The sequence below is a fragment of the Penaeus japonicus genome, unplaced genomic scaffold, assembly GCF_977035675.1.
Source record: "Penaeus japonicus unplaced genomic scaffold, GWHDUDI00000001_assembly GWHDUDI00000027, whole genome shotgun sequence".
Lineage (NCBI taxonomy): Eukaryota > Metazoa > Arthropoda > Malacostraca > Decapoda > Penaeidae > Penaeus > Penaeus japonicus.
Genome location: NW_028234429.1, coordinates 19,300,092 through 19,317,591, shown reverse-complemented (window position 1 = coordinate 19,317,591; position 17,500 = coordinate 19,300,092). Strand labels below are relative to the sequence as shown.

At 41.2% G+C, this 17,500-nt stretch overlaps 2 protein-coding genes across 12 annotated transcripts in view; one reads left to right on the top strand and one right to left on the bottom strand.

Annotated features, from left to right (window-relative positions):
• P58IPK (dnaJ homolog subfamily C member P58IPK) overlaps positions 1 to 7,744 on the top strand; it is an 18,910-nt gene extending 11,166 nt beyond the window's left edge. The window contains exons 9-10 of the mRNA XM_043021324.2: positions 2,917 to 3,026; positions 6,444 to 7,744. Of these exons, the coding sequence (XP_042877258.1) occupies positions 2,917 to 3,026; positions 6,444 to 6,610 (277 nt within the window). The 3' untranslated portion in view covers positions 6,611 to 7,744. The remainder of the gene's footprint in view (positions 1 to 2,916; positions 3,027 to 6,443) is intronic.
• Positions 7,745 to 10,121: 2,377 nt separating this feature from the next.
• Pi3K21B (phosphatidylinositol 3-kinase regulatory subunit alpha) overlaps positions 10,122 to 17,500 on the bottom strand; it is a 531,983-nt gene continuing 524,604 nt past the window's right edge. For 10 of the 11 annotated variants that reach the window (XM_086552711.1, XM_086552713.1, XM_043021274.2 and 7 more), the window contains 9 exons: positions 17,014 to 17,148; positions 15,054 to 15,300; positions 14,573 to 14,857; positions 14,217 to 14,427; positions 13,960 to 14,085; positions 13,052 to 13,855; positions 12,658 to 12,916; positions 12,391 to 12,530; positions 10,122 to 12,215 (listed from right to left, as the gene is read on the bottom strand). In XM_086552711.1, the coding sequence (XP_086408837.1) occupies positions 12,032 to 12,215; positions 12,391 to 12,530; positions 12,658 to 12,916; positions 13,052 to 13,855; positions 13,960 to 14,085; positions 14,217 to 14,427; positions 14,573 to 14,857; positions 15,054 to 15,300; positions 17,014 to 17,148 (2,391 nt within the window). In that variant the 3' untranslated portion in view covers positions 10,122 to 12,031. Of the gene's footprint in view, positions 12,216 to 12,390; positions 12,531 to 12,657; positions 12,917 to 13,051; positions 13,856 to 13,959; positions 14,086 to 14,216; positions 14,428 to 14,572; positions 14,858 to 15,053; positions 15,301 to 15,470; positions 16,435 to 17,013; positions 17,149 to 17,500 lie in introns of those variants that run through there. The other variant, XM_043021257.2, reaches the window with a different exon arrangement.

Sequence of the window (17,500 nt, the reverse complement as noted above, 5' to 3'; positions counted from 1 at the left end):
TGTTTAATTGATTGTAATATGTAAGCTTTTAGGTAGGTGTGTAGTTGACAATTGAATTGTAACTGTTGTTCAATTTTAAAGGATTGGCTAATGAGAGTAATTGTGAATTGTCAAAAAGATGCTCTAGATGATTTACTTGTTCAGTAAGGTTATGGTAGCTTTTAAAAAATGTGTAACATCTGTTATGGGGAGGACAGATTTACTAGAGGTGAGAAGTTATATCTAGGCCTCTTCCTACATTACACTGGTTGAATAGTCATAAAGTCCCAAGAGTTTAAAAGTGGAAGACCTTTTGAATCTTTCAGCTGAGGCACAATTAGTATGCCTTTTTACAGGATGTTGTTGTTGTTGTATTGTCTTTATCTTAGTCTTACCATGTATGAGTCAAACCATTACTTACCCATGGTGCTCAGTACTCTTGTCATATTAAGTAGAAAGTAAAATGTTGATTGTAAATATGGCATAAATATGAGCTTTTTGTTACCAAGTTGATAAACAGAGGGTTAAAGTAATGGGGACCAGATTTAGGCATAAGGATCAGTCCTTGAATTAGAAAGCTGATGATGGAATAATTGGTACAAGGAATATGATGGCTCTTCGGAGAATGGCATTGATAATTGATTCCTTAATAAACATGGTAAATACAGGGTATATGTGAGAATCATAGATCTCAGAAAAGAAAATTTAAAAGAGGCATTATTACCTTATAAAGTTAGGACTGAAAGTGCCGCAGCCAGACTGGCACAGGGCACATTGTAGACACTAGACATGGTCTGTCGGTGCTAGGAGAGACTGGTGCCATCTGTGTTTGGGATTCTAGGCTAAACTTCTTTTGCAGAATATTATGGCAGTTATAGCAATTATAATTGGTCATCATCATTCGCTAAATAGACTTATTACTCATAGTACAATAAAGAAACACAGCAATCCATTCTCCCCCAATGTTAAAAATAGGGTGCAAGACTATCGCCATGTATGTCATGATGCTGCCATCATGCCAAAGTTCATGTGTCGTGCATGTTATGGCGCCCATCCGCAGTAGGTTAACCCACTCACGACGGGGGCATTCTAGCCTTGAATGTCACAATGCCGGGGCTTTCGAACGCTTAGGCCAAAAATCAATTAAATGGCTGGCACAATACTGTGCCACCCGGCCACTGGGCTTTTGAATAAGCGGTACAGTATTGTACCACCGGTCCAGAGAGGGTTAATTGTAAAGATGTGTTTCAGGTGCATCTGACAAAAAACGGTTGATGTACTTATGTGAAACATTAAATTCAGTTTTCATCCTTATATGCCATTGCGTTCAGAGGATAAAACTTTACAAGGTTAAGCATGAATGAAATTAATGTGCAAAACACAAAAAGTAAGTATACATTGACAAAGACCTTTTATTTATAGTGGTTGGTAATAATGGTAAATTAAAAATGATAATCACATGAATTAAAGCAGCATTTTACCTAGATGACTATAGGTGACAAGACGTACATGCCATGACATAAGTGATCCAGCCTCAGGGTGACATGTTTGTCATGTCATGATATAATTCCTCCACTATGGAATGTTTCAGGGGGTGGGATCGCCTTTGTACTGCGTTTTTCCTATTTTTGAAATTACAAGTTATCTATTCCTTCAGTTGTATAACTATGCTTAATTGGTAGCATAGTGCTATTATACCAAAATTAGCCTCATATATTATACCATGAGTCTAGAAAATGATATAAAAAATGTACGTCTTAAGATTCTCAACCCAGGTTGCACATCTTGAGATGTGGCCTGTCCCAGAAGGGTTAACCCACACAGGACGGGTGGTACAGCATGTGTACCGCGCATTCAAAAGCCCAGTTGCCGGGCGGCACAGTATTGTGCCAGCCATTCAATTGATTTAGGCCTAATAATTCGAACGCCCCGGCATTTGGACATTCAAGGCTAGAATTCCCCCGTCGGGGATGGGTTAAGTGACCTTGATGATGATTAGCAAGACATCCGTGTCATGAGCAGAGTGGCAAGGGGATTGTACTTACTTTGCCCAAAGTGTATTTATATCATAAATAGTTAATGATGGCAATAAAAATAGTTATAAAGAAGCCAAGGCGCTTTGGGTTGTCTGGCCAGTATACTCACACTGGAGAGAGTCAGTACCAGAGGCAGGTCTGTTCCCCCAGAATGCCGTCTTCAGGGCAGTTTAACACAACAGCTGAAGAGAACAAATAAAGATTGCTATAGGTTGTGCAATGTCTGCTACAACCATGGTGTGAGAACCTATCACAGAGTGAAGTGCCTCTTTGTCAGTTTGCCTGCTTTGAGCACTGCCATACTCTAAAGCAATGCTTATTTGGGTCATCTTCCTCTCTTGTATGTATTGTAAATAAGATAGAAGAAAGAGATTTTCATAAAGATTACAAAACTTCTTCAAAAAAACATTCTTTTCATGACCTCCTTTACAGAGGGTGTGATCCATGTATTGAACAAATATGGAGTGTATACAACAAACTTCAGTCTATTACAGCCTTGACACAGCAAAGTAAATGGCAAATACAGACAGTAACGATAATAAAACAGTAATATTGTATTTTATGCAAAATGGTAGCCAAAGTTCCAATGAAAATGTTTATAATTCTAGAAGAGTGCATTACAAGTTGCATGGAATGTGCATTGAGGTTTATAACAATACCTGAGAAAGGACCTACAAGTACAAGGCCATGTGCTTTGAATAAATACCCAGTCAGAGTTAAGGTAGAAGTAAAAAATTTATAAGTATTATTTACCCCACTATTTCAATTTGGTATTGGCAATGATTAGTACTCATGGTCTCGTCATTATATGGGTCTTTTATTATGATCTACACGGATTCGTCTGTTGGTTTTGGAGTGTATTACAATCATCAGGAGTTAACATATTTATTGTTTTTTACAGGTCATTAGCACAAAAGTGGCATCCAGACCATTATGAAGGAAAAGAGAAGGAAAAGGCAGAAAAGATGTTTATCGATATTGCAGCGGCAAAGGAGGTGCTAACAGATGAAGGTAAGCTTACACACTGAGATCTTTGATAATATTTAAGAAAAAAAAAAGATATATGAATGAGAAAGAATAATTACACATCTGGCCATGTGAAATTATTCATCCCTCTCCATATATCTTGTTCAGTAATTATCACTCAAGTTGGTCATTATGCTTCGATATTAGGCCTTGCTGTCATGGCCACTAGCACCAAGAATATATGATTGGAAGTTTTGATATCAATCTGATAAAGGATATCCAGACTTTTTGCTTGAAAGCTTGTGAAGTCTATTTTTTGTACTTGACTATTCAGGGGTTCTCTGTTTACCATCTGTATGAGAAAGCTTTAACAATAATGTCATCACTTATTGTCTAGATCAGTAGTTCTCAGCCTTTTCCAAGCACCGGAAACTTTTCACAGATGATGTTACTCTGTGGAACCTTAACCTCTGTGCACATTCTGTGCATAGAGACGGTGCATAACAAGGATATGCTTCGCTTTTCAGCTAAATATCTTAGCTATAGTGTAACTATATCTAACAGTACAATGCAGGGAACTAATAAAGGAAATCAATAAAGAATAATCATATTTATGGATAAGCCTGCTAGATAAGATGAATCACATTAACATGAATATAGAGAATTTGATTAAATAGATTTTCATTGAACATTAACCCAGTCGCGACGGGGGCATTCCAGCCTTGGTTAATGGTGATTTGTGACGAAACCCTCAAGAACTCTTCATGGAACCTTGTTTTTTTGTCGTCTTGGATTTTACTGATTGATACTTCAGCCATCTTTTCCGCTGGCACGACACCATTTTTTATGACAGGTATCGTGGGGGTAGGGTTTAGACATTTATGCAGGGTCATATGTAAACCTCATCATAGGGAAACTTCAGGTGATGACACACAAAAACAATAATTTGGTGGCCTAAGCAATAATATTTTATCACACATTTTTGCGTTCTTTAACTCTGTTTGAAGGATGTTTTATGAGCAAGTAGCGTTTAATGAGAAGCAGAGTTTTACTTGTTTTGGAAGGTTGTTTACCAATTATTTTGTCTAGTGGCATTGGGCAAAGAAATAAGCTAATTTACTTAAAATGTTTCATGGTTATTATCTTTAGTTCAGTTCAGTTCAGACAGATATGCGAAGACGTCGCTTCGCCCGGGCTATATGCTCAAGGCGGCCCGGCCTCTGCCAGCTATGAGTGCTGACTCATCTTATCTAATCTTTTCTGATCATCATCGCTGATTCAATTCAGCTCAGTTCAGAGAGATTTTGCGAAGACGTCGCTTCGCCCGGGTTGTGTGGAAGGGGTAGCCCGGTCTCTGTTGGCTATAAGTGCTGACTCATCTGATCATCATGACTGAACTTTTACCTTGGCGGTCGGATTGCCTGTAGGCGCTCCAGTTGCCAGGGGGCTAATGACAGGCATAGCCTTCTAACCAGCCCGGCGGCTGTCGTCTCTGGGCCCTGCCTGAGGAAGCGAGTGTGCTCGCATTCCATCAGGTAGTGCTCTAATTTGGCGTCCGGCGCGCCACAATACTCACAGCGTCGCTCATCTTGCCCAATAGTGGGGATGATTTGCCACGCACAAGGGTAGCCTATTCTCAGTCTGTGCAGACTGACTTCAGCACACCTTGATATTCTGGGAGAGAGTATCAGCGACTCATAGCCTGTGGCGTTTGAGTACCAGCTGGCCGAGGGGGAGGTTCTCGCTTCCTCTCTGTGTCGCTGCAGGGCACCGACCTGCCCTGCAACCATCGTTTTACGCCTAAGCAGTTCCCGGTAGGATGCACCACAAGATCACTCAAGGGTTTTTCCCTGCCTTCCTCCGCTAGCCTGTCAGCTAAGTCATTTCCTTCAATACCAACATGGCTTGGGACCCAATTGATGATGATGCGTCTTCCCTGATCCAGGATTCTCTGAGCAATGGTGAGAATCGAGGTTATCAGGTAAACGTTATCAAGGGGCGTGCTTTGTTGCAGGCTGTCAATGGCGGCCCTAGAGTCTGTGTGTATAACAACATGCCCGTCCGTCTGGGCTGCATGGGCTAGGGCTCCCATAATAGCTACTGCCTCTGCCTGGAGCGAGGAGGCATTGTCTGATACCCGCATAGCTTTCTCTATGCCCCTTGCTGCAAAACCGGCGCCTGCAGTGCGGGTGGTGGGGTCTACAGAACCATCCGTGAAGTAGGTTTTACTGTTCAGCGGCGTGATTGCTGTAATGTTCCTCTCCGCCTCAGCCTTCAATAGAGGCGGTGAGTACTGCGTTTTTCTTCTTGATAGACTCATGACAGAGAATTCTATCAAGGATCGTGCCCACGGCGGGGCTGAGACATAGTCAGGGTGGGGATGGTCCATGTCCTTGATCAGTAGTGTCTCTTTGAGCTCAAAGCGTTTCAGCACTCTGGTTGTCTGAGACAGCCAGGTGTTGTTAGCAAAGAGTTCTTGGTTTTGTGCAAGCCGACGCTGCACTCTCTGTCTTAGCTGCGAGTCCAGTGGGGACTGTAGGACATTTGCAAGGAACTGGGCCGCCATCTGATCAATCCGGGTGTCCAGGGGAAAGAGTTTGGCCTCCAGGAGGAGGTTAGTAACCTTAGCCCACCCAGGGGCACCCAGAATAATCCTGGCGGCTTCGTTTTGCATTATGTCGAGTCTTTTCCTGAGTCCAGGTTTTACTGTGATCAGGGCGACGGAGGCGTAGTCCACAATGGGACGGACAGCGTGCACGTAAAAAGATCTTAGTACGCGGTGTCCAGCCCCTAAGCGCCGCCCAGACAGAGCTCTCATGACAGAGAGCCTTGCCTTGGTCCGGTCTAAGAGATGTTTGATCTCGGAGCGGAAGGTGAGGTTCTTATCGATCCATACCCCCAAGATTATCTTTAGAATACATATAAAAGGAAATACAAGGCACACTGCTCTCGTATTAGACTTTATACTTAATCTGCACAGATTTGATTACAGTAAAATTTGTAGAAACGAAACCTATCAAGCCCCTTACCACCCGTGGGAAATTTCATGAGTTAATGGGTGGTTGACTCTTTTTGTTTATTTTCATACATATTCTCTATTATACCAGTGTTTGAAATATATAAAAATCTTATGTATATCCAATCTCTTTAGTTCTGGTAATGTTCAGTTCCTAGAACCATGTGTTATGGTGTAGAACAAATCAAAATTTAAATAACTAACTGTGAACATACAATGATTCCCAGGAATGGGGCATTTGGCAATGCTGCCCTGGGTAGTGTAGCAACAAAAAAATGACATCATTTTCTCTGAGGCAGTCAAAATGACGGATTTTATTGGTGGAAAAAAAAAAGTAGAAACCCTTGTTTAGATAGACCTATACTAATTGAGGTTTTTCGGCTGTTGATGCATCAGATTTTCTTGGATTTATCTTATGGTTCCTTTGCCCTCCCTCGTCCCGGCAGAAATGAGAGAGAAGTTCGACCGAGGAGAGGACCCCCTAGACCCAGAGCAGCAGCAGCAGGGCCCTGGCGGCCATGGCTTCAACCCCTTCCAGCACTTCCACTTCCAGCACGGAGGCTTCCCTGGAGGTGGATTCCATGGTGGAGGTTTCAAATTCCACTTTAACTAATGCAGTGCATTTTCTAGTGTTTTTTTGTATATCCTTAGAAAAAAAAAAGTTTATTTATTTATATAACTGGGTTTGTATGTGTGAGATGGCTGGAATTACAATTTTGTCACTAAACACACAAGATATGAAATTGTCAAGTGCTTTATAAGACTCACTAAAAAGTCAAAAGGAAATGTAAGATCATACAAAGTAGCTCATCATGAAAACGGGCAAAGCTATTTATAAGTTCCACCTTTAAATGTTGTTATTATTTACTAATAGTCACACATCTTGATGATCATTGAGGAATACAATTGTTTGACCAAAGGCTGACTGTCAGACTCCAGAAGGAAAGCCAGGAAAGAAGGGATGTCAGTGACATCTTTACTTGCAACCTGCTGCTTCAATTTAATCCTTAAGTGTACTATTTTAAGGATCATGGTATTTCAGGGATTACAGTTCTAGGCCGACAAGATCATTAGGAAACTTTACACTCTAGTGCCTTGCAGTTTGGTCCGTTAATTTGTACTTTTTGTTTCTTTATCCTCGTTTCTTCTCTTCGTTTCCCTTCATCATAGAGATATTTTATTTAAGATTCCTTGATGATGTATATATTTTACTGAATGCCTACTGATAAAGGTCGACTGACGAGTGAAATATTGCTGCAACTCTATGAATTCTTGTGAGGTGGTGGAGTGAGTGCTAGAATTGATTTCCTTTTGATGTGTCACAATCTCCGTTTCTTTCTGGCCGGCGAGAACTAAGCTGCGGGAAGAAATGATCTTCTCTAACCGATTGTAGTGAAGGAGAGGTACACGTAGTATCACGAGAGACTCCTCTCCTTCAGCACTAACTGTTGTTATGGTTTCTTTTCTTCTTTTTTTCTTTCATTTCTCTTTGTTTTTTTGTTATTTTGTTATAGTAATGTATGATTTTACATTTTCTTTCTTGAACTACCGTCTTTTCATAGAAGGCTATTTGAAAAGCATTTAGTGAGAAATCATATTCATGCAAATTCATGATGTCATCAGTATGTAAATTATACATCCACATTGCACTGTACGGTATAACAGTTATCGTATACCTTGGTTATTATGAAGTCAAAATATTGTTGTTATTGTAAGAGCTGAAAGTAAAGGCATTATCATGATTTAACATAAGTTTTACTTTATTTCCTAGTTTTTCTTCCATTCCACTGCCTTTCTCCTTTCCTTCACATTTTAAAATGTATTTATTTCATTGTGGCAACACTATTGCAGCACTGCATTGGATTTGTCAAAAATAGTGCAACTTGTTTGCAGCAATGTTTTCTGCTGCTAATATGGAATTTGCTTTCTGCTCACTAGTGTTTACATACAAATTTGGGCGATTAAGAGTCGTGTAACGTGTAGCTTTCAATTCAGAAGTGTACTGACTTTATAGGATATTAACCCATTGCGTACGGGTGTCATGACATACATGACGTAGGAGCTTTGGCCTGACGACGGGCGTCATGACGTACATGACGTTCGGGGATTTTGGATCACTGCTATTTTATTTTGCAATGAAAAAGGAATGAGTGATGATGGCTACTGCAGTCATAATTACTATAATTACTGTAATATCGTGCTAGCTTAACATCCAAAACCTAGATGGCACCACTTTTTCCTACCACCAGCAGGAGTGAGAGCCTTGAATGGCACCCATCCACGGTCTCGAGCAAGCACTGTCTCTATAGAGCGATGGCACACACTAATTTAGTTGATGAACCCTTGCTCTAAAGTACCGCCGATGAAAGATGTGCAGGCAGAACGAGAAGAGGAAGGTGACTCAATCCATACCCAGTGTCTAAAATGTGCTCCTGTGCCAATATGGATGCCTTTCACTGTGGCACTCACAGTCACAAACACAGGTTTCATTCCTCTTCCCTACCTCTTCTTGTTATCTTTTTTGTAGGTGGTTATATGTTTCGTATTCGTTCATGACAGCACAAAAATACGAAAAAATAAAGTTGCCATTTGTCCTCCCATAAAACCACCATACTTCTATCACATTGAGTATAAAGAAAATAATGAGCTAATATGGATAATATACTACAATTTTAGTCAACTGCAGCACTGATAGAGCCTGTCATATGGCACATATAAGTCTATAAACTCATTAAAACACACACAAAATAAAACACAAAAACCGCTCTAGTTTTACAATGAATGACTGAAAGAGAGTAAGATGCTTCAAATTATATTGCTTCAAGCAGTCTCTCTCTAAAATAAAACCTATCCTGGAGGCTGGGCAAGTAAATTTATCTCCGTCTGCAATGGGTTAACACTTCAGAGGAAATATGTTTCACTATATTTATGTTTTGTGAAGAGTATTGCAGCATCCAAAATATCTTGCACCAACTCAGGCAGATTAGGTAACGCTCTCTGCTTTGTCTCTTGCTCCTGAGTAAAGCTTAATGCTTACACTTCTAACCTTCATAAGCCACGGAATAAGATTGTTTCATGAACATTTTCTTCCCTCTGTGTAATATTATTAGTGTACTGTCCATAACCTAATGTGGCACTGTACAATCATCATCTTTAAAAGCAGACAATGTAAAATTAATGTTTCTAGATGTTGAGTCAAAATAGCAATTACAAGGTAAAAATAAGATAAAAATTAGTTAGGATATGCTACAAACTCAAAACCACCTTTTTAAAAATGCGTACCTCTAAGAAAGAGAAGGGTCATGAAATATCAGCTCTGCCTCGTTTATTGTTAGGCCCGTAGTAAAGAACCTGTGGGGTGTCGGGTGTAGGGCGTAGGACATTTTATCCTACGCCTTACACCCGACACCCGTCACATTTTCTATTTTATTTTATTTAACCTATTTTATTTTATTTATCCGTCACATTTTCCCGACGCCCCACACCCCACAGGTTCTTTACTACGGGCCTTAGTGTCCAATAAGGCAATTGAGTTATTTCTAGTCTATTTACATTTATATTCAAGTAATGTTCTACTACTGATGGCATCTCAATCATTGCTCTCATCTCTCAATTGTCGTGAAAAGATTCCCAGGTTATGTTTTATCACCAAGAGCATATTGTATGCAACTTAAAATTTCACATACAGCAGAATGAAAAATTAGTATTTTGATTAACTACATTGTAAGATTTTCAGAAGTGTTCATTTTCTGTGTATGTGGCATTTGACCAATAAGGATTTAAAGGTTTTGTTATACAAAAATATGCAAAGAAATATATGTTAAGTACAAAACCATGTATGAAACATCCATCCTTGTGTATTTAAAGATTGTAAAGGTTACCTGTGGATTTGCAAATGTTATGTAAATATTAAAAAGAAATTGTTTCTCATGAATTTATCCTGTTAATAACCAAACAAATAGCATATTTTATATTTACTAATGTGTATTTCTTGGGTAGTCTAATATCATTATCAAGCAGTCATCATAACACCTTTCCATTGGCATTATATTGTATTTATAAACTGTCAAGTTGAATTAAAATATCAATAGCTTTATAGTCTTGGGTGATAAAGGAAAGAACACTGACCAAAGAGCACTTTATTGAGACTTTATTTCCCTGCGTAGCATGGGAGGGAAAAGTGACAAGCGACAGGTCGGGGTAGTGGCTGTGTGGCCAAGTCATGACTACCTGCCTCGGCACACAACTGCCCAAAGCCACACACCACAATATCACATTGTGCAGCCACCTAGCTTCACCTCATTAACATGCTATAACCTAAATCACCGGACATATGGCATACAACATCAATGACTTTATCCACTTCTAAATTTGGCATCTGCCATTATCAACACCAGGTTATTGAGCACATAATGAGGAGGAGAGGTGACTAAGTGAATATGAAAAATCAGCCATACATCTTTCACTGCTTAGTGAGAAATACAAAGCTTCATATAATGACAATTCAATCTCTATGTAGTTTGTTGTACAACAAAAATTTCTTTTGAAGACTAGCACTAATGCAGATCAGATTCATAAGTTTAAGTGACCAAAGCTCACATATTTACTAGTCCATGGCTGACCCATCAACATTTATTATTTAGTGGAAGGGTTCATAAATATAATGAGGTGTAGAAAAAAATATACACACATGCACACCTGTATACAGTCACACAGCAACATGCAAATGCATTCATATCCACATTTCTGAACATAAAAGAAAAAAAATAAAAATAAAAATAAGTACAATAAATTCAACATAGTATATTTCAATGGTACAAACAATATAATGTATGAAACTCTAGCCTTAAAAATATAATAATGAGATGAAACTTTAATGATGAAGTTAAAGACTATGTAGTGTGTGGCTTAGGGTTACTAGGGACTAGAGTTGACTTGGCTACCCCTCTGTTCCAAGTCATCATCTCTAGCTAGAGCACTTACGTGTTCATTTATTTTTTCCATTATTAATGATTATATCACACATGAAAATTTTTTAACGCCTGAATCAAGAGTCACTATATGGTCTTTCAGAACGTCCTCAGTTCAGTCATAACTGGAATGCAGCAACTTCTCTTGGGTCTGTCACTTCACGTCACACACGTTTGTGTGTCCAACACATTTGTCTGTTTCTGAATAGGAGATCTTGACAATCTTTGGAAACAAAGAGGCAAACAGTTCTTCACAGCACATTTCATTGTATCAAATATTAACAGATTCTGTGTAGCCTATATATGTTAATATTCTTTAAAATATCAACTATTTTTAAAACAATATAGGTTATGGGGTTTATCAAGCATTGACAGCAAAATATTTGCAATGGATTAATGTCTTTGGCCACTACGAAAACATATGCATGGGTAGCCTCTTTGTATAGGGGTACTACCCGTACTTTGATCACTCAATACTAAACTCTGCAGGACATGACAACCTATCAATGTCACTTAAAACAACTTGCCTTTGCTTGTCCTGAAACTAATTTGTACCACAGAGTAAAAAATGGAACTCCACATTGCTACCAAAATTCATTCAGTTGACATTGCATAATTCTTCTAAATAATAATTTAAATCTGTTTGACTGCACTGTATAGCACTGAATAAAATCTGGTGGCGGCCATGGAGGGACAAAATGGCCTTCAGCCATGATGATGTAACATGTGCAGAAGTGCAACTTGACCAATTCCAGAGCCTGTTGTGCAATTTCTGCAGAGAAAAGCCATCACCTTTGTTCAGCAGAATGCATATCTTAGACAATCCGTGTCATTCCTGGCAACAGTCACTGGTTTCCTGAGAAAAGATCCACTCATATCTGCCGAGTTTCAACTTTGCTGTGGCATTCACAGAATCCCAAACCAAATGGCCCCAACTAGGGCATTGGATCAGCATATTTTCACCTCTGTCTGAATATGGTTATATTGTATTAACAATATTTAAGCTTTTTTATACTCTTAATATCCTAAAGGGTGTTCATACCCTACTTAACATGATGCAAACACTAGCTGGCTAGGCGAGCTGGATATTTTAGAGTTGTGTTGAGCAGGTCATTGTGCATAAGGAGGGAGTTCTCAGAGTAGTGCAAGACTAAATCCCGGAGATTTGGGTAGATGAGGAATGGCTCGGCAAAACCGTAGCCATGTTCTCCCTGATGAATCCTGCAATGTTGCACATCCTTGTTGCATCTGAAAAGGGAGATTTCATGATAAGCCAAGATATTCACCAAAATCAATTTACAAAAAAACTGCATAATTTTCAAATAATTTGATACTAAAATTTTATTACATCTCTTAAAAATTGAAATGGTTTTCATTTTAACATGACAAATTTGTAAAAATATTGTAAGAAATAGACACTTACGCTATTGATAGCGCATAGCCTCCATTCTGGGCCGTTCTGATGAGGAAGGTGCCGTCACTCTTGCCGTGCAGGAGATTTACGGCTTCTTCACGAGAGCAAGAATCAAACCGCCACAAGGATTCGTTACTCAGCTCTGGGGACTAAAGGAGAAAATAAATCAGATTTAATCATAGAATAATTCCTAACTTCTTTTTATAGCATTTTGTGCCTTGTATACAAGTAACTCTCATGATGACTATCTCAACCATCCAAATCTCAAGTACTTACTGGTTGATGGGGTTGAGTAGGATCTGCCTGTTCCAGCCACTGGTCCATCATGTCGGCTGAAAGACCCCGTGAAAGCAGCAGATTTTTCAACTTGTCCATCTGCTTCCCAAGCTTCATGACGTCTAACTTCAAACCCGTGCACTGGCGTTCAACTGCTTGGCAATCTCTCTTTATTGCGGCGAGACTGTTGTCGTGCTGATTCCGAGCCTCTTTGACCTGTTCTAGTCGGTCTATCAGTACCCCTCTGTTATTCAACAAACTGCAATATCAAAGAGAGAATAGATTAGACATGGGAAAATGCAAGAACTAATCTATAAACATGCTACGACTTAGGAAATACAAGATCTATGAACTTTCAGAAAACTTGTGCAACTACAATGACCCATTTACTTACTCATTAATCTCATGGGGCTGTGCTTCCATTCTGAACTTTTCGTGGAGTTTTAGGTGGTCTTCAATCCACAAAATAGTTTCATCATAGCTATCAAGGGCTTGGCGGCTCATCTGCATATTTTGTGCTAGAGCCACTTGCTTCTCATATGCACTGTTATACTGAGAAGTCTTAGAGACATATTGCTTGTTGAGGTCTGAGAGTCTTCCCAGAATGTCCTCTACTCTCATTCTCGCTCCTTCAGACTCTTCGCAGTGGAAGCGACTCACTGGGTGGAGCAGCTTGATGTCGAGCGCCTTGTTAAACTGGCTAAGGTCTTGCTGGCGGAAATTCTCGATCAATTCCACGACGGAATTGAAACTGTAAGGTTCCGTGAAACCGTACTTTCCGCTACGGTGGCAAATTTTGATGAGCTTGTTGCAACCTCCCTTCCGAAGTGTAAGTGTATATTCATTATTTCCAGTGGATGCATCTCGAACCAAGAAAGTGCCGTCCTTGCTGTCCTTCATGAGTACATTTACATTTTCCCTTGTGATGGTGCCCCAGTACCATTCTGCATCCTGTAAGGACTTTGGGGCTGTGGATGGGATGTTTGAGTGGCCAGTGCCAACAGGAAGCATGCCCAGGCTACTGCCAGTGGGTGGAGATGGGGGACTTCCACCCTCTTCTCCCATGCTGTGAGATATCCTTGGGCGAGGAGGCAAAGCTGGAGGGTCTGCGAAAACTGGCACTCTCTCCCCCCAATCTACCTTCAACAGAAGTATGTCTACAATCCGCATGTGTGCCTCCGTGTTACGGGCCAATTCCCTGCAAGAAGAGAGAGTTCTCGTTAGCCTCGCAATCCAAAGTTGAATCTATAGCATGTAAAGTAAACAAATTTGTGCAATTCATATGAAACCTTTTATACTTACACAATCTTTTCCCATGGTGGCCTGAGAAGTACGTGGCATAGAGACTGAATGAGGAGAGTTGGAGGGTCCAAGATGCCACGTGCAACCTGCAGCTGACACAACTGGAGGAAGTGATTCATCAAAAACCTGTAAAAAGAACAGTCATTAATCCACAGGTAAAGAAAGAAGAAGAAGAAGAAAAAAAAAGCCTTTATTACACATAGGTAAACTTCAGTAAATAAATTTTCTGGTTTAACACATCATCCCTTAGAACTTACTGTAGGGTGTAAGAATGGTGTGGGTTGAGTTCCTTGATCAACTGTGTCATGCACTTTGCACACTGGTCATCATTTTGGATTCGTGCTGCTTCAATAAAGCGATCATAAAACGATTCTGGAATCACTGGGTCAGGGAGTTCACGGAGATAACGCTTTATCAGGTACGCAATAACGTGGGGTTCGTATGCACTTAGGTCAACATTGCACATATCTGTTGGAAGAAAACAAATTATAGAATCAGAAGACCCAATATCGTAACTAAAGCACCGATAACCCAATATTCATTCATAAAGTGTCAAGGCAGTGAGTTATTTACAGATCACTTTCTGTTGCAACACCTGAAAGTGAACACCGACCTTCATCACATTCCTGACGAAGGCGGGCAAGGGTTTCCTGCTGGGGCGGTGTGCGGTACAGGCGATACGAGTCTTGGTGAGGGTCACTCTTTGCACGGAACACGATGTCTTGGCAACACCGTACCAGTAAGAGTGGGGCAGGACTGTCCTTAGGATTAAACTGGGTGCAGAGACTCAACCCAAACACTGAGGAGAGCAAGATACGCCGGAAGTACTTGGAGGATTGTCTTACACATGGAGGTAGCCCAGTGGCAGCACACGTGCGATGGGCAATTAAACCACAGTCTGAAAGAGAAAAATAAACCATGAATAATCAATTTCTTTACATGAACTGCAAAATGTAGATATATGTTATTAGTCTTACCCACTCAGATGCAATAACACACTCTAAAGTTGGTTCAATGAAACTGAACGAAACACGACGAAATTGAAATCGAAATCAAAATGAAAACCAACAAAAGATTGGCCACAGAAATCTTACCCTGGCAAAACTGTCCCTGATGGATGAAGCCTCTCAGAAAGCGTCCACACTTGTCACACCGATGGAGGTCATGGAAGGAGTGGTTCCGCAGGTTATGGTGAGAGGCCGGGGTGTTGCAGTCACCACCTCCGACAGCCGATGGTGTGCCGCTGTCCCCTATGCAGAGACCGTCAGAACACTCATTCTGCAGCTGGTCGATGCACACCAGAATGGCCTTCTGGTGGAATTCGTCCTTGATACCCATAGTCTGTAAAGAAGAAAATAAATAAATAAACCTCAGTTTCGTTACTTTCCGTGAAGAGCGAAGTTAAATCATATTTAAAATAATCTATAATATTATGACCAAGTTGAGCTGTCCCTCGCAACCAAACCCTCAAAATCATCGGCATGCAAGATGACCCAGATGCCTATCTCTACCTGTGGCTTCGGTGTCCCACACGAATTAACGTGTTTCGTGGGCAATGCGTGCTCCTCCCCCGTGTGCCGCTCCGACCGCTCCCCAACCAAACACTGCTCCAGCTCACAACACTCAGAATAAACCCCAGCCTTCAATTCTATACTAGAGTCGACATCGAAACCTCTTGTCTTTATGTAATCGGAAAACGAGCGAGCCCATCCCGAGCTCTTCGCGGGCGAGAGGCAATCGGCGTTATCCAAATCCGACAGCTTCAGACACCAGGAATCCCCGTCGGACCGCGTACTCGACGAGGTTTCACTCGTGATGGTGGTGGTGGTGGTGGTTTCCGAGGGAGCTACTGCTGAAATACTGGAGGCTGTAGACACGCGCCTTGCGTTGTCAGGAGCAGCTTGGGTAACCAGAAGTTGCTCTGTAAACTGTCCACCATTATATTCAGTGTCCGTTTCCGATTCAATGTTCTTCTGCGTTAATGCTGAACTCAGCATCTGCATCCGTGGATACTGACAACTCGCGTTGCCTTTGCATATTGGTATAGGGGTGCTACTGACCTTGCTGCATGATTGTGCTAAGCGATCGGTTACGGCCGACGTGGGCTGACTCTGAATGCCACTGTCTGGCGTGGCTATGGACAGGCAGCGGCCGAGGCGGGGCGTGCAAAACGAGGTGGCACTGTGACTGCCTGGCGCATCGGTGCTGGAACACTGGCGACATGCCTCGAGCATAGGAGTAGCACTGACGTTATCTTCACGCAAGCGCTTGCGTGCTGACCAGTCCTTTAATCTTGAAAACACTGATATTGGTGACTTGAAAGGAGAAATCAACAAGGGCGCCATTCTTGCTATTCCCAAACAATAAAAGACGTGAACACCAAAAAAACAAAATAAAAACGAGTAAAATGTGAAATCAAATATTCAAAAGTCACATGCACCCACTGTGCACAACCAAAAAATCATACTATACAAGCATATAGATCTATACCTTGTACACCTATTCTCAAAGGAGAAACTAAAAACAATCAAACAACAAAAGGCTTGCTACCAAAAGTAAACAAATGAACAAGACTAGAAACAAATCTATCACAGACGTCAGTCAGCGCGTGTGAAGTCAACAAATCCAGCAGCCAATTCCTCGGCAAAACTTCCAACACCAGAAGGTAGGGCGCACGCACGCCCGCCACCAAGCCCTTGCTCTGCCCTTCACACACTGAACGGGCTGCTTCGGCCGTGTCTCCAGAGGCCCCGAACTCACTCACTCCTTCCCTCCCTCCCTCCCTCCCTCCCCTCCTTCCTCCTACCCCCACTCTCCCATCCCCCTCCCCTCCCCAAGCAAACTACACCAACGACGTCGTAACGACCCACGCCTCTACTCGACCGCTTCGGTGGTTTCCTTTCCTAACGACGGCAGGAGGCGAACCCTCCAGGCGGCAGCACACACTCTCTCTCTTTCCCTCTCTAGTCATGACATTTCAAACTCGGTCCACAGAATAACTTTTAGAGAGAGAGAGAGGGAGAGAAAAAAAGGAAGTTTCTCAAATCAACTTACCCCAAGTTTGTCTCTGTCTAGTGTGAGCAAGTCTGTCCCTTTGATGTCCTTGGCCTTAAACAGCTCCGTGTACGGCGCAAGGTTCAGCGTGGCCATCCAATCCACCACATTGCTTGACGACCATTGGCTGATCGGCTGCAAAGAGAGAGACAGACATATCAGTATAAACATTCATTAAATAAAGGAACCTTACATTAATAATCAAATACAAAAAAGATTACACTAAAGATTACGATTAAGCACTATCTCCGGTCATTTCCTCCGTTAATAGACAATACCAAACATCAATCCACACAAAAAATACCAAAAAATTCATACATAAACATAAAAAAAAAAAAAAAAAAGGTTTCCACTGAATTCGTGCATCCAGGCTAGCAACCAACCCTCGCAGCACTAACGAGTGACGTCAATCAAACAGCCGTGTTCATAATCCACACAGAAAGACGACGACGCACCGCACAGCACATCCTGTATATCAAATGGGAAG